Source organism: Triticum dicoccoides, chromosome 7B (assembly GCF_002162155.2).
Source record: "Triticum dicoccoides isolate Atlit2015 ecotype Zavitan chromosome 7B, WEW_v2.0, whole genome shotgun sequence".
NCBI classification, from domain to species: domain Eukaryota; kingdom Viridiplantae; phylum Streptophyta; class Magnoliopsida; order Poales; family Poaceae; genus Triticum; species Triticum dicoccoides.
In genome coordinates, this window is record NC_041393.1 from 319,732,200 (window position 1) to 319,748,538 (window position 16,339).

The following is a 16,339-nucleotide window of genomic DNA, read 5'->3' on the forward strand; positions in this document are numbered from 1 at the left end:
TTTAGTCCCACATTGCCTAGCCTTTTACCCCTAAACCTCTTTTCTACCTATAAATATAGACCCGTAGAGCCTCCAAAATCATCCACTACAGATTAAATCAATATTTTGGTTTGACTAGCTAAAAAATATATTTCTTCTCTCCGGTGAGACTTCTAGATGTTGTCTTCTCTCTCTGAAGTCGTCTTTTCTCTACCTTATAAAGGTATCTTTCTTCGTATTTTATTTATATACTAGTTGACCCATTGCGCCAAATGACACAGAGACCCGCTAAAGCCATGTTGTCGATGAAAATAATTTCATTTTGCAAGGACCTATTAGATATTTATAATAGAATGCTAAAATATGGTTATCGCCCTGTGAAACCGTTGCGCCAAATAGCGCCAAGACCTGTTGATCCATGTTAGCAATGAAAAGAAACCCATGGTTTAGTTGATTTTGTTACAGGCAAGCACGTATGACAACAAATTTAATCTTTCTTAGTTGGGAAAAACAGGGGCTTGTTGTCTACAATAGATGTATATACACATTTAAACTTGCTAGCATAGAGTTCTATTTGAAACAAAATCTATGTAACAAATCTAATCCCTTTTAGTATGAAACAACGGTATTATATTGTCTCTAATGAGATGTATATACACATTATAATTTGGTAGTACAAAGTCCCATTCAAAATCATGTCGCTGGAATTACATGGATATTTTTGAATCCATGTGCGCATTGTAAAAAAAATATATGAATTAGTTGTTTTAGTTATGAGCATGCACATATGGTAAAAATAATAAGAATAATATACTTCTCAACATTTACACCTCGATGTAAAAACAAAGGCAGTATAATGTGTTTTTTTGGATAATAGAACACCTGACCTACATCTGAACGAGCACTAAAAAGAGTCAATCTGCTCCCACTTTTATTCCCTATTCAAGGACACCATTTAATATGTTTTTCTTCACAACATTTAATATGGGTTTTTAAGCCATGTCACTTCTTTACAAATGTATCCACAAAAGAAAAAACCAGAAGTTACACCATAGACCGACTCAACAATCAAAATAATATACTTCTCAACATCTACATCTTTATGTAAAAACAAAGGCAATATAATGTGTGTTTTCAGATAACAGAAACCAAGCCTACATCTGAATCTATGATCAGTACATGTATCCACTATGCAGACAAAAATTTTCTTTGCCAAGTAACTTGCATGAATCTTAGTAATTTCAATTCATTTTTGGAAGAACCACACTGGGAAAAAACTTTCCGATGAACAAAACGGAGTCCTCAAAGTGAGAAATAATCTGTCCAATCTACAAGCAAGATTACAGTTTTGATCTAAATAGCTAAACCTGAATCAATAATATAAAACTAAATGCAAGGATTCTAGATGACAAAAGGGCGTGCATATCTGAACAAAAATGGGATTCTTTGTAACTTCAAACCATCCTCGCATACTTTGGTTCGATACTCAGCCAATGGCAGGCCCAAAGATTCTACAAGGACATCCAGCATCATTCTGTTGGGGATTTTCACCGATGGTGGAGTAGCCTGTGGTTTTAAATGGATGCTATTAATTTGCAGAGTATGAAGAGAATGTAAGGCATAGCCTAAAATGACATCAATTTATTTGAAACCCAAAACATAAGAATAACAGAAACCTATGGGTAAACCATGCCTGCTAGGCTGCTATAGAAAAGAAAATTGGCATAGGAAAGACGCCCACAATAAATAGTCGACATTACTGAAGGCAACCATCGAAATTCTGTGAAGCAACAAAAGTATTGTAGGAAATTATATCTAAAAAAAGGAATTCCAGTGCATATTAAGCAGTGATCAATTCAAGATGTTCCATTCACAACAGTGTTTACAGGGAACATTAGAAATGAGGCAAACTGCATCTGCTGTTCATTGCCCAGGTCATAGCAACAAGAACTGATCTAATTCACGAAATGATCAATATTAACCAACATAACTTGTAACTAAGAGCATGCAGTAAGAGAAGACAAGCCTAAAGAAGTAAGATCTATAGTAAAAACCTTTTAATTGCATTAACCAACCTCAATAGACTGTTGTGTATCCTCAGACTCAGTGTAATACACTGTATCCGAGGGAAACTGGCTCTGCATTTCTTCTATGCTTGCCACTTCATTCTGCAGCAATTATTCAGAGTAGCATGAGTGTACACCAAAGAACTCTTTTTATTTTCGTGTTTATTTGGTCTTGTTGGCACGGGAAGTAACTTAGGTGGCTGCGTAGGTAGATGGACAACATAAAAAGTAGCACCTTTTGTTTCTGATCACTTGAGCCTGGTCATTGTCATCATCCTTTTCTTCAACAGTAGGTGATGAAGTTTCAGCTTTACCACCAGAGCTCGCCTTGTGTGTGAGACAAAACCAATCAAGTGGGAGACATGTGTATATATGGGTATATAGCATGAGGGGTCGAAAGTAGCTGCACCTCGGCTTGTTCATCAAGCTTCTCCATAGGACCAGATCTGTCCCACTGGGAGCTCGAGTTCTACACCAGCAAGAACAGAGCCATCCTCTGCGACTACACACAGATATGAAAGGGACGGCAAAGCGCATCGAGCTACCCATAGCCTCCAAAACAGGTATAACAACGGAAACAAGCATACACACCCTGTTCACACGCATACACGAAATATAAGTAGCACGAGAACGACCAACACACAACGCCCGACCATATCCGGAACATTTAAATGATCAGCACAAAATACAGATATTTAAAAAGATCACCAAGGCAGACAGCATGACATAGAAGATACTGAAAGTAAAACACGCACACATGTAGTAGAAAGAAAAGAAGAAACCTTGATGAGTCGAATGATAGTGACAGAAGAGATCGTACAACCTGCGAAATACATAAAAAACAATCGGTCAGAGCACAACGACACACAGGCATGCAATGAACACTCGACAGTCATAGAAGCAACAGAACAGCCTATTTACCCGAGGCAGCAAGCAGAAGCACTTTGGTAAGCAGCAGGACGGATGAGAAGAAGAAGCGCCAGCGACAGGAGAAGTAGACTGAACCGTAGAACAGGCGTCAACACACACGCATTTTATCAAGCAGCACACACGCATTTCATCAAACATTTTATAGGCAAGCACAAGAGGAGTGGACTAACCTCAGTGCGAAGGAGAGACGGACCCATGGCTCGACACAAGCAACAACAGGAAACCGTACCAAACTGCGCGCGAACGAAACAAAGGCAAACATGCGAAATTAGCATGACAAATTAATCCAAAGCAGCGGCGAAGAACATGCGAATAAGAGAAGTACAAACCTCAACCAGCGGCAACCATCGGGCAGAGGAGTCCCATCGGAACAGAGCATGGGGTTGCCGCATCTTGGCCACCATGCTGAACGAAATGGATAATTGACTGTAATGTGTATGATGAAACATTCAGAAAATTCTCACAACTTCCATCAATTTGGACACAACATTCAGAAATCTTTGCAAACCTTTTAGAAAATTCTCACAACTTCCAAAAAATTCCTTGCAAATTACAGAAAAATTCTCACAACTTTCAGATTAAAACACACATGGCTTTCAAAATAAAAAAAGGCAGACACATGAAAAAAAGGAGACAAATCTTGGACCAGCAGACTGGAGGCCATGGCCTGCGTCCTCCAGATCTTCACACTACTACAGAGCAAGACTATTAACACCCCTCATCACACAAGGTTAGCTGGTAAGTGTGTGCGATAATTGCCAAAACATGATCGTGTGCGATGAGATACGCTCGAGCCGCTGGAGTGTGAGGTGACTTGCATCACATATGGTTACACGGAATGAACCATTTGTGATGTGCATTGTCACATCCATCAAGCTTGCACAAGAAATAAGGATGTCAGCGGATGCATGTCCGCTGGCCTGCTTATTCCTTGGAGCTGAACATTGAGCCTATTTGCTTGAAGTTATATTGCGTGAGTTTACATTGAGTCAGTTAAAAAAAGTATCAGAATATAAGAAATAGGACTGAGAGGCATATGAATTCTCTCAACAGCTTATCAAGAACTTTATATATTCCTAACAAAAATTAGTGGATATCACTAAGAAGAAGCACAGTGTCTAACTGAACCATTCAGCCTCTTATTATTTTGAGAAAATAGGCTCACAAAAAGTAAGTGCAGTTATGGATGTCACTTGCCATCTATCAGCCTGCTTAAGTGAGTTCAGTTGTAGAGTGTTCCTTCCGGTTCAAAGAAGTCATGCAAACATCAAATGAGCCTAGTTTCCCAAACCAAGTTCTATGCGACAACTAATTTCAGATAACCTTTCTAACATTTGGAAAAGGGACATATAGCTCAGGAGCACACCATGGATTCTTACTCATTCAAGTAAACGACTTTTGCTGACTTCCTCTATTATAGTGTGATAGATAGATCATGTGCTGAGTATTTTGAAAAGAGAAGTTATTTTGCCGTCGAAAGAATAAAAAATGAAGCACAAACCTTTCTTGCCAAGTCCGATGTGGTGAACTCCTTCCATAGATCCTACAGAAAAAGATGAACACAAAGCTCTATCGGTACAGGAAACAGGCAGAGATCAATGTGAGTAATCCAAACCAAACCAAGAGCTCAGGCAACGGTGAGCACTCACCTTGATCTTGTCGAGCTTGCCCTTGTTCAGAACCTTGAAAACGGCGAACCTAGTGGGCGTCTCAAACAGCACCAACATCTCCACCTAAACCGCAACTCAACCCACCTGGATCGCAAGGACAGCCACACAACCAAATCAAAACAAAGACCAAAAATTTCACAAAACAAAGTAGGGTACCAGTGGCTGGGACGTTCCTTGTTCGTCCAGGTACACCATACACCTCGGTCAAACTACCAAAACACGACAGGAGCAAGCCACTGCCCAGCAAACTTACCTCGAGGGAGAGAGTAGAACAACTCCCTGCAAAGGTAAAAAAGATAAAACAAGAACAGAGTCAGTCATGAACAAAGCGTCAAGGAATTGATAGACCAGCATGGAAGAGACTTTCACACAAAAGAAATAACTCACCCACGTACATTTGCTTCCCACAATCCCTGCAAATTGAAGGAACACAAACAACAGAGCAAAATATGGGGAGAGGAGGAGAATGAGTAAGAGGGGATCTGGAGGTAGGAGGACAAACCAACCATGGGGCTCGTCAGCTAGACTCGTGGGTCGAATTCGTGCCGAGGGCCAAACTCCCGGCCGCTATCCTTACACTGGCCGAGCGAGCACCAGTGGCGAGGTTGCAGGAGTCGGGATGAGAGAGGAGATGAAAGCCCCACCGTTCTTCCCCTGCTGCTCCTTGCGCCCCACGCCAGCCTCTTCTCCATCCCGCAATGTGTGCGGAGCCTAGAGCTCGGGCCTTGTTGCTCCCCCACCGGTGGCCTCCTGGCCATCGCCTGCTCCTCCATCCCAGCGGGAAGACCCCGCCTCCTGTCGGCTTGTTGACGCCGTGCCCCCTGTCGGCTTCCTGCACGCAGGCTCACCAACGGGCGTCCCCTGGCTCGCGGTGGCGGCGGACCTGACCTCTTGCGCGGCACCCCGGTAGTGGTATGACGCCGCAGACGAAGGCTACCAAGTGGCCACCACCTCCATGCCATGGCTCCTCCTCCTTCATAGCCCGTCGATGGTCGCGTGAGCGCCGTGCCGCTCCGGTGCGGTGGCTGGAGAAACAAGCTCGGGGGGGAAGGGGTGGGGTGCGGGGGGAATGGAGGAGGGAGGTGTGCCGGTGTGACGCCCCCGATTTAATCGTACACTAATCATGCACGCAAATGTGTACGATCGAGATCAGGGACTCACGGGAAGATATCACAACACAACTCTACAAATAAAATAAGTCATACAAGCATCATAATACAAGCCAGGGGCCTCGAGGGCTCGAATACAAGTGCTCGATCATAGACGAGTCAGCGGAAGCAACAATATCTGAGTACAGACATAAGTTAAACAAGTTGCCATAAGATGGCTAGCACAAACTGGGATACAGATCGAAAGAGGCGCAGGCCTCCTGCCTGGGATCCTCCTAAACTACTCCTGGTCGTCGTCAGCGGGCAGCACGTAGTAGTAGGCACCTCCGGTGTAGTAGGGGTCGTCGTCGACGGTGGCGTCTGGCTCCTGGACTCCAGCATCTGGTTGCGACAACCAGAAAGAAAGGAAAGGGGAAAAAGGGGGAAGAAAGCAACCGTGAGTACTCATCCAAAGTACTCGCAAGCAAGGAACTACACTACATATGCATGGGTATATGTGTAAGGAGGCCATATCAGTGGACTGAACTGCAGAATGCCGGAATAAGAGGGGGATAGCTAGTCCTATCGAAGACTACGCTTCTGGCAGCCTCCGTCTTGCAGCATGTAGAAGAGAATAGATGGAAGTCCTCCAAGTAGCATCTCCAAGTAGCATATCCAAATAGCATCTCATAGCATAATCCTACCCGGCGATCCTCTCCTCGTCGCCCTGTAGAAAAGCGATCACCGGGTTGTCTGTGGAACTTGGAAGGGTGTGTTTTATTAAGTATCCGGTTCTAGTTGTCATAAGGTCAAGGTACAACTCCAAGTCGTCCTGTTACCGAAGATCACGGCTATTCGAATAGATTAACTTCCCTGCAGGGGTGCACCACATTCCCCAACACGCTCGATCCCATTTGGCCGGACACACTTTCCTGGGTCATGCCCGGCCTCGGAAGATCAACACGTCGCAGCCCCACCTAGGCAAAACAGAGAGGCCAGCACGCCGGTCTAAACCTAAGCGCACAGGGGTCTGGGCCCATCGCCCATAGCACACCTGCACGTTGCGTACGCGGCCGAAAGCGGAACTAGCCCCCTTAATACAAGAGCAGGCTTACGTTCCAATCCGGCGCGCGCCGCTCCGTCGCTGACGTCTGAAGTGCTTCGGCTGATACCACGACGTCGGGATACCCATAACTACTCCCACGTAGATGGTTAGTGCGTATAGGCTCGTAGCCAGACTCAGATCAAATACCAAGATCTCGTTAAGCGTATTAAGTATCCGCGAACGCCGAACAGGACCAGGCCCACCTGTCTCCTAGGTGGTCTCAACCTGCCCTGTCGCTCCGCCACCAAGTAACAGTCGAGGGCCGTCGGGAACCCAGGCCCACCTCTACCGGGATGGAGCCACCTGTCCTTTCAGCCCCCTCGTCAGAATCACTTGCGGGTACTCAATGAGCTGACCCGACTTTAGTCACCATCTGTATAGTATGTATGTATGTATAGTATATACCCGTGATCACCTCCCAAGTGATCACGGCCCGATAGTATAGCAAGGCAGACTGACAAGAATGTAGGGCCAATGATGATAAACTAGCATCCTATACTAAGCATTTAGGATTGCAGGTAAGGTATCAACAGATGTAGCGACAATGTCAGGCTATGCATCAGAATAGGATTAACGAAAGCAGTAACATGCTACACTACTCTAATGCAAGCAGTATAGAGGAGAATAGGCGATATCTGGTGATCAAGGGGGGGGGCTTGCCTGGTTGCTCTGGCAAGAGAGATGGGTCGTCGGTGACGTAGTCGTCCACAGGGGCATCAGCATCGTCACGGGGGCTACCGGAGAGAAGAGGGGGGAGAAACAGTAAATACATAGCAAGCAAGTGCATAACAGGTCAACAAGCAGAGCTAGACGTGTTCTAACGCGGTATGAGGTGGTACTGGTTAAGGGGGGAATCATCCGGGAAAGTATTCCCGGTGTTTCGTGTTTTCGGGCAGAGGAGCCGGAGGGGGAAAGTTGCGGGTTCGATAGGTTAGGGGGGTGTGGCGGACGAACGGACTGCGTATCCGGATTCGTCTTGTTGTTCTGATCAACTTTCATGTAGAAAGTATTTTCATCCGAGTTACGGATTAAAAGATATGATTTTCTAAAGATTTAATCATTTTCTGATTTTAATTATTTATTTAAATTCAACATTATCCAAAACAGTATTTGCTGACGTCATCATGACGTCAGCATGACGTCAGCATGACGTCAGCAGTCAACAGAGATGTTGACTGGTCAACTGACGTGTGGGTCCCACTAGTCATTGACTGTTTAGTCTAATTAGTGTGTAACTAATCTAACTACTGTTTAATTAAACTAATTAGTTAGTTTAGGTTAATGTAATTATGATTAATTAACTTAATTAATTAATTAATTAAATTATTATTATTTATTTTATTTATTTTATATATTATTTTTAATTCCTTTTTTTTTAACAAAACGTTCTGGGGCTGGGGCCCCCATGTCAGTGGCCCCAGGGGGCCTAACGGAGCGGTGGTTAGTGGGTGTGGACGCTCGTTGACAAGCAGAGGCCATAGCCCGGCGTGTCAGGGCGCCGGTGGCCGCGGTGCCTGAGACGGGGAGGCATGGGAGGAGCGGCCAGGCGAGGTGGGGCGCCAAGGGCGCGACCAGTGCGGGCGAAAGTGGTGGTCGTAGGCCACGGCGGGCGTGGGCGGACAGCGACGGGAACACCCGCAGCATCAGCCACCGAGACCAGCACCGGGGGAAGCACGGGGCCATCGGCGAGGCGAGGGAGAGGCATGGAGCCTCACCGTGATTCGTAGGGACGGGGGCAGCGGGGGTCGGGGTGGTCGACGGGGACGACGACGGAGAGGAAGCAGGCCGGAGGGGAGGAGGCAGGCCGGCGGGGAGGTCCGGCGAGGTCGTCCTCCAGGGGGGTGGCGATGCGGCGTCGACGAGGTGGCGCCGGGGACGGCGAGCAGCGTCGGGGCGCCCAGATCCAAAACGAGGAGGACGAAGAAGCGATCCGGCGAGGCGGCTCCGGCGACGAGGACGTGGGGCGACGGCGTGGAGGCGACAGGCGACGGCGGGGCGACACGGGCGGCAGGGGCGATCATCAGCGGCGGGGCGCGCGGAGGTGGGCGCATGGAAGGACGAGGCGAGCTCGGGGGAGGTGCAGGGTGGAGGCGACAGCAGCGGGGCGGCGCCGGCGACGAGGTCGCAAGGCGGCGCGGGATCGGGTCCCTCCCAACGATCCAGATCAGGCGGAAGGGAGGAGAGGGACGAGGGAGAGAGTGGGGGGTTGTGCGGTCTTGGGTGCTAGGGTTTCGTGATGTGGGGTGGATAAGGGAGCGGTGGTGGGCTGGCCGGTTGGCCCTTGCCAGGTTCGGCCGGCCTGGTGGGGTGGCCGACTGGGCCGGCTGGGTCGAGGCCTAGTGGGGGAAGCGGGGGTTCTTTCCCTCTTCTTATTTTTATTTGCTATTTTTGCTCTCTTTCAGTTTCCTTTTATTTTAGCTTTAGTAAATTACCAAAGTGGCACCTAAATAGCTTTAACAAATTTATGCCACTGCCACAATAGTTAAATACTTATGACAATTTAATTTTGAAAATGTTTATTATTTTTAAAGCATTTAAATAATTGTATTTGCTACCGTTATATTCATTTTAGAGTATTTAAACATTTTATAAAAGTGTGGTTTCTCCACCATAATTACCTATGCATTATTTGGCTCACTCCGAACATTTTAGTTTTAATACTTGAAAACTTTTATTGTTTACATGATTTTGAATTTGAATTTGAATCGGTTTTTGAACTAACGAGAAATTATCAACAGTAACCGAGGTGACGTGGCATCCTTAGTAGAGGGTTACTGTAGTTTAATTACCCGGGCGTCACAAATCTCCTCCACTACAAGAAATCTCGTCCCGAGATTTAAGAGGTAGTGAAAGGGGGGAAGGTTCGGTTACGAATCTATCGGGTCTTCTCATTCTGGCTTGCTCTTCTCGAAGAGAACCGATCCAATACATTGATGTCTTCATTTCTCTGCTTCAGGTCCTTATGATGAAGTCGGCATCTTTTCTTCGGGATCTTCATCGTATTTACGAATAGGTAACGGGGTAGATCGAAAACGACAGAATGCTATAAGGGTAATAACCTGGGATTAACCCATGAATGAGCATATGAGTACCTCTCGAGTTGAACAAATAGAACACATCGAGAGTAAAGTTGGAAGGTCCAACAAGAAGTTTCAGGCAGTCAGGCAATCGTTCAATGCCTAGTCAGAAGGTGAAAGGGGTTTCAAGCAACGAAATAATTATTGTTTCCGATGCCAGAATCGATGATCTCATCGGAAGGTGGCTCATGAATTACGTACGAGTCCACGCGAGAGGAATAACTTTGGGAACAGGGGGTGTATAGGAGAGTCAGGTTTCGATCCTGTGGAACTGTGGGTTATGGGCCCACCATGTGGGTTAAAAGTAGGAAGGGCGGAGACGTTTTGCGTGATCATGCAAGAAAGGCATGTCAGAGGATAGCCTGTCGATTATGTTGGCAACAACGTCGATACCAGGGGCGAGGGACGAAGAGAACCATTTTCCTGCTCGTTGAACGAGGCGGACCAATAGGCAAAGTTCTCGTCCATCGGTGGTTACCGAAATGTCATCAACAAAAGTAACAGGGTCTTACTGACCGAGTTGTACACCAAGGTGTTTGCACAAGTAGGGAATTATTATTGTTTATATCATATAGATCATAGAAAGGGTTTAAATAAACCAATGGAAAGGAAAGGTGATTTCCAGGTTTAATCAAAACAATGGGGAGGAAAATGTGTATACACACATATTACAGGGGTATATCCTTCCCTAGGACAAGCGGGGCATGATATCCATGACAGGATAGAAGTAGAGAATCATTGAGGTAAAGGGAGAGGAATTTCATGACGCTACCCATACAACGGTGTTTGGATAATTGATAAAGAGAATTTAGCATTGTGCTTCAAATGTTCTTGTTGATGAACGGAGTACCACAGACATGCTTCGAGATAGCATTGACATGGTCTTCAAGCAAAGGTCGGACTTGTATATACAAAGGATTCACCAGGAACAACTTATAGAATAAGCATTACAATTTCCTTATGGCAGAATGGAAAACCTTGCTGGAAAGGAAACTTTAACACTAGGTCCTCCGACCAGGTGTGCTAGGCATGACATCACCTTACCGATATATAAGGACCAATGTTATAACTCTTGGGAAAAATGTTCCAACCATCATATCTGACCGAGATTCAGATCCGATCGGTGTTAGGATACCTCAGACTCAGGATGCCTGAAAAAGGTGCAAAATAAATTGACGAGATGACCTTGTAAGATTCTCGGGAAATGCACTATGGGAATGAGTATCGACACAAGAGTTCATCATTTAAACCAAAGAGAGGTTGACGGGGTAGATGATGGAGTCAGCGACAATCCTCGAGATTTCCAAAAAGGTGGACTTCCACAACTATGTGAACAAGGAGATAACATTTGTCAGATCAAATGATATAATGATGTATGCTCGAGGAAAACATACACAATTAAACATTGGTTGAAATGTGCGCCCGAAATATGGGTTGGGTTGCACGACCAATGTCAGAATGGTGATTCAATCAGCGAAGGACTTAGAATGAACTATCGCCCATTCACTTCAAAGCAATAGGGTTGTTAGAAGTTTTGAATTCACACGTCATAGCTCCATTGTCGGTATTCCGGTTGAAAACAATACGGGGACCAAGGAATGAACGAAGATGGCAAGAAGTATTATGATATCAAGAATTATTAAGAGGTGGTGAAATTCTCACCACATTCTTGACAAAAAGAGATGGTAATACTTCCGAGGTAAGGAAGATCAACTGCTGGGTAGCAGTGATCTCAAGGTTTACACCAAACACGAACAAGTTGTGTTGAACGGAAGGCAATAAAGTGGTCGATGAGAACAGGAATCATCGAGGGGCAAGGATGGTATTACCCATCATGAATTCAATTGAATTCCTGGAAGAGCTCATAAGGTTGATGATGATCACGACACAATTGTCGAGAGATTTCATGCAGATGTAGTCAATCAGCGACGACATCCAGTCAAAGGAATGATGAAGCAAGAGGTTATTGGAACCACAGTTACGACACGAACTCGAACTCAAGCTTGTTGTTTAGGGCGAAATGATATGACGATGAGGATCGACGTAAGGTTAGTTCATCGTCGAAAATTGTGCTCCGAGAAGAAGGGCCGGGTAACACAGTTAAAATCATCACGATAAAGATATAGCCAAACAGGCTAGGAATGATGGGAAAGATTATTAAACTCATAAGTAACGAAAATTACTTAGGGTTATCGAACCGAAATGTGGAATCGGTGTTCTCGATTAACGACAACCCAGAACCCGAGAAAATTGGAATCAGTGAGAATTAATAGTTGATGAAGAACCCATAATAAGTTATGCAGTTCCATGATATTCTTGAGATACCAGAGCTTAATACTCAACAGTAGAGCAAAGTAAAGGTTGGACAGGTGCAATGATCTGCAGAAGACAAGTACTTCAACTTGTCCAAGAAACGGTATTAAAAAGGAGAACATGGCCGGAACCACGATTGCAAAAGGCCGAATCCCAGATATAAGAACTTATACCAAAGAGGGTTTAAGAGGAGCACCCATGATAAGATTAGCATCGTGTCCATGGGCATGAACGCAAGGTTCAAGGTCGACTCCCACTTCTCCAATACACAACTCCTCATTTACTACTCTAAGTTAAGAATGTTTAGAGTTTGAAAGTTTAACTTGCGGAATACCGGAACGTTATGACCCATGAAAACTCTTGGGTTCACACAAATTAAGGAAGGTATACGTTCAACCCATCGGGGCATCTTAGGCACGTATACCATCAACTTCAGGGGTAATTAACTCAAGCTCGGAGGTAGAGCATTGTTCAAAAGCAGATGATACAATTTACCAAGGCATTATATACCCATGGAAAGGCTCTCAAGGTTATTCAATATGAAGGACACTGTCGGATAAAATCCAACAAAGGAACCGATGGTTCTCAAGGGATCTGAGGTGAGCACCGATACTCAACCAGAGGAAGAAGAATGCACGGGCATCATATTATAGAACATCGGAATGATTCGATGCTTAGATAATAAAGGAATTTCGATTTCCAAAACAAAGGATCAGAAGCAGTCGCTCTGATCAAGGATGGATAAGTTGGATATATCAGAGGCACAATTGACGACAAATAGTTTGGTCGAGAACCAGCTCATGTTCAAAAATGATGTCTGAGCCGGAAGGATAATTTAGAAGGGTTGATAGATGATTGTGTGCATTCGCACACATGCTGAATCAATAGGATCAAAATGACGATGCCTAAGGATACTAACGAATATTGCCAGACATATGGAAAGCATCCATAATGCAAGCAGACAAGTATTGCAGAGCAATAAGCTATTAAGGATTTTTGGAGGATCAAATAGTATTTCGAAGACCATTGTGAAACACATGAACAACTGGGGGATGAGCGGATACTCGATAAGTGCGAGAATTATCCATAGGGGTATTCAGGTGACAAGGAACAGCAAGGCGATAAGCTCAAAGGATTATCGAGACAACGACGAGTGTTTCGAGGTATCTGGTAATAACAAGACCAACTGGGGATGAATGTAAGAATAACAACTGCAAGTAGTTATCCATAAGGGTTGACGGTGGAAGGGGAATTGCAAATGCGATGAACATAAGTTCTCGCGTTAACAACGGCAAGTATCTTCAGGGTCTTCACGTGCCGCAGACGATCATCATTAATAAGGGGCTCTCCGGGTGAAAGTGATAACGAGATCCTAATGTTAGATTTGGCAAAAATCATTTAACCCGAATAGAAGAGAAATAAGAGTCCCAGAGTATAGGTCGAGGAATAAAAGATCCTACTACCACCCGATGGCGACATGGGCCCATGGGCCACACAGCCATGATAGTAAAAGTTTTTCAACGACTAGACTCGACTTTGGCCAAGGAGTTGAGAAGGGGGATTCCTACAGGCAGTCGGCTCTGATACCAACTTGTGACGCCCCCGATTTAATCGTACACTAATCATGCACGCAAATGTGTACGATCGAGATCAGGGACTCACGGGAAGATATCACAACACAACTCTACAAATAAAATAAGTCATACAAGCATCATAATACAAGCCAGGGGCCTCGAGGGCTCGAATACAAGTGCTCGATCATAGACGAGTCAGCGGAAGCAACAATATCTGAGTACAGACATAAGTTAAACAAGTTGCCATAAGATGGCTAGCACAAACTGGGATACAGATCGAAAGAGGCGCAGGCCTCCTGCCTGGGATCCTCCTAAACTACTCCTGGTCGTCGTCAGCGGGCAGCACGTAGTAGTAGGCACCTCCGGTGTAGTAGGGGTCGTCGTCGACGGTGGCGTCTGGCTCCTGGACTCCAGCATCTGGTTGCGACAACCAGAAAGAAAGGAAAGGGGAAAAAGGGGGAAGAAAGCAACCGTGAGTACTCATCCAAAGTACTCGCAAGCAAGGAACTACACTACATATGCATGGGTATATGTGTAAGGAGGCCATATCGGTGGACTGAACTGCAGAATGCCAGAATAAGAGGGGGATAGCTAATCCTGTCGAAGACTACGCTTCTGGCAGCCTCCGTCTTGCAGCATGTAGAAGAGAGTAGATTGAAGTCCTCCAAGTAGCATCTCCAAGTAGCATCTCCAAGCAGCATCTCCAGTAGCATCGCATAGCATAATCCTACCCGGCGATCCTCTCCTCGTCGCCCTGCGGAAAAGCGATCACCGGGTTGTCTGTGGAACTTGGAAGGGTGTGTTTTATTAAGTATCCGATTCTAGTTGTCATAAGGTCAAGGTACAACTCCAAGTCGTCCTGTTACCGAAGATCACGGCTATTCGAATAGATTAACTTCCCTGCAGGGGTGCACCACATAGCCCAACACGCTCGATCCCATTTGGCCGGACACACTTTCCTGGGTCATGCCCGGCCGCGGAAGATCAACACGTCGCAGCCCCACCTAGGCAAAACAGAGAGGCCAGCACGCCGGTCTAAACCTAAGCGCACAGGGGTCTGGGCCCATCGCCCATAGCACACCTGCACGTTGCGAGGGCGGCCGAAAGCAGACCTAGCCTAGTGGCGTTCCAGTCCAATTCGGCGCGCGCCGCTCCGTCGCTGACGTCTGAAGTGCTTCGGCTGATACCACGACGCCGGGATACCCATAACTACTCCCGCGTAGATGGTTAGTGCGTATAAGCTCGTAGCCAACTCAGATCAAATACCAAGATCTCGTTAAGCGTGTTAAGTATCCGCGAACGCCGAACAGGGCCAGGCCCACCTGTCTCCTAGGTGGTCTCAACCTGCCCTGCCGCTCCGCCACAAAGTAACAGTCGAGGGCCGTCGGGAACCCAGGCCCACCTCTACCGGGATGGAGCCACCTGTCCTTTCAGCCCCCTCGTCAGAATCACTTGCGGGTACTCAATGAGCTGACCCGACTTTAGTCACCATCTGTATAGTATGTATATATGTATAGTATATACCCGTGATCACCTCCTAAGTGATCACGACCCGATAGTATAGCAAGGCAGACTGACAAGAATGTAGGGCCAATGATGATAAACTAGCATCCTATACTAAGCATTTTAGGATTGCGGGTAAGGTATCAATGACTGTAGCAGCAATGACAGGCTATGCATCAGAATAGGATTAACGGAAAGCAGTAACATGCTACACTACTCTAATGCAAGCAGTATAGAGAAGAATAGGCGATATCTGGTGATCAAAGGGGGGGCTTGCCTGGTTGCTTAGACAAGGAGGGGTCGTCGGTGACGTAGTCGTACTCGGTGGCATCAGCGTCGGTCTCGTAGTCTACCGGAGAGAAGAGGGGGAAGAAATAATGAATACAGAGCAAACAAAGCATCACAAAATATAACAAGGCAATACGCGGTGTTCGGTGTGCCCTAAGGCGGTAGTAGGTGATACCGGTGAAGGGGGGAAAACATCCGGGAAAGTATTCCCGGTGTTCCGCGTTTTCGGACCGGTGAACCGGAGGGGGAAAGTTGCGTGTTCGGTATGCTAGGGGTGTGTGGCGGACGAACGGGCTGCGTAACCGGATTCGTCTCGTCGTTCTGAGCAACTTTCATGTTGAAAATATTTTAATCCGAGTTACGGATTAAAAGATATGATTTTTAAAAGATTTTAACAATTTTGGAATTTAATTATTTATTTAATTAATTCGAAAAAATGTATTTATGACGTCAGCATGATGTCATGCTGACGTCAGCAGTCAACAGGGTTGACTGAGTCAACCCTGACAGGTGGGTCCCGTTTCTCATACACTGTTAACTAATTAACCTAATTAAGTTTTAATTAACAGTAGTTAATTAGGTTAATTAGTTATTAGGTTAATTAACCAGGATTAATTAGATTAATTATTTACTTAACAGTTAATTAGGTTAATTAGTGATTAGGTTAATCTAATTATAATTAATTAACCTAATTAATTACTTAATTAATTAATTAATTTAATTATTATTTATTTATTTAATAATAT

The 16,339-nt window shown here is 45.4% G+C and overlaps 2 protein-coding genes across 4 annotated transcripts in view; both read right to left on the reverse strand.

Moving 5' to 3' along the window:
- Window positions 1–1,170: 1,170 nt before the first annotated feature.
- LOC119336667 lies at window positions 1,171–5,730 on the reverse strand. 2 transcript variants are annotated; one of them, XR_005162698.1, is made up of 11 exons: window positions 5,033–5,730; window positions 4,899–4,924; window positions 4,625–4,729; window positions 4,477–4,518; window positions 3,305–3,401; window positions 3,146–3,208; window positions 2,967–3,044; window positions 2,455–2,868; window positions 2,281–2,372; window positions 2,055–2,147; window positions 1,171–1,545 (listed from the first exon to the last, which is right to left on the reverse strand). XR_005162698.1 is itself a non-coding variant. In XM_037608731.1 (9 exons), exons 2-8 carry the CDS (start codon window positions 4,511–4,513, stop codon window positions 2,129–2,131), a joined length of 672 nt encoding a protein of 223 aa, XP_037464628.1. In that variant the 5' UTR covers window positions 4,514–4,518; window positions 4,625–4,735; the 3' UTR covers window positions 1,171–1,545; window positions 2,055–2,128. The 2 variants fall into 2 exon arrangements, 1 of the variants encoding a protein (XP_037464628.1); XM_037608731.1 differs by lacking the exons at window positions 4,899–4,924; window positions 5,033–5,730 and having other exon boundaries at window positions 2,281–2,618; window positions 2,829–2,868; window positions 4,625–4,735.
- Window positions 5,731–14,161: 8,431 nt separating this feature from the next.
- The window catches only part of LOC119336668, an 8,758-nt gene continuing 6,580 nt past the window's right edge, over window positions 14,162–16,339 (reverse strand). Inside the window, exon 4 of one of the 2 annotated variants that reach the window (XR_005162700.1) lies at window positions 14,162–14,219. The gene's annotated coding sequence lies outside the window, so the exon portion shown is untranslated. Of the gene's footprint in view, window positions 14,220–15,604; window positions 15,655–16,339 lie in introns of those variants that run through there. The other variant, XR_005162701.1, reaches the window with a different exon arrangement.

Excerpts from the sequence above, each read along its gene's own strand:
- LOC119336667 (XM_037608731.1), bottom strand. The coding sequence starts at position 4,513 with ATGGAAGGAGTTCACCACATCGGACTTGGCAAGAAAG. Across the intron at positions 3,045-3,145 it reads CGTCTCTCCTTCGCACTGAG|TCTACTTCTCCTGTCGCTGG; the intron begins GTTAGTCCACTC and ends TCTACGGTTCAG. Across the intron at positions 2,619-2,828 it reads ACTATCATTCGACTCATCAA|GTTGTTATACCTGTTTTGGA; the intron begins GGTTTCTTCTTT and ends ATGCTTGTTTCC.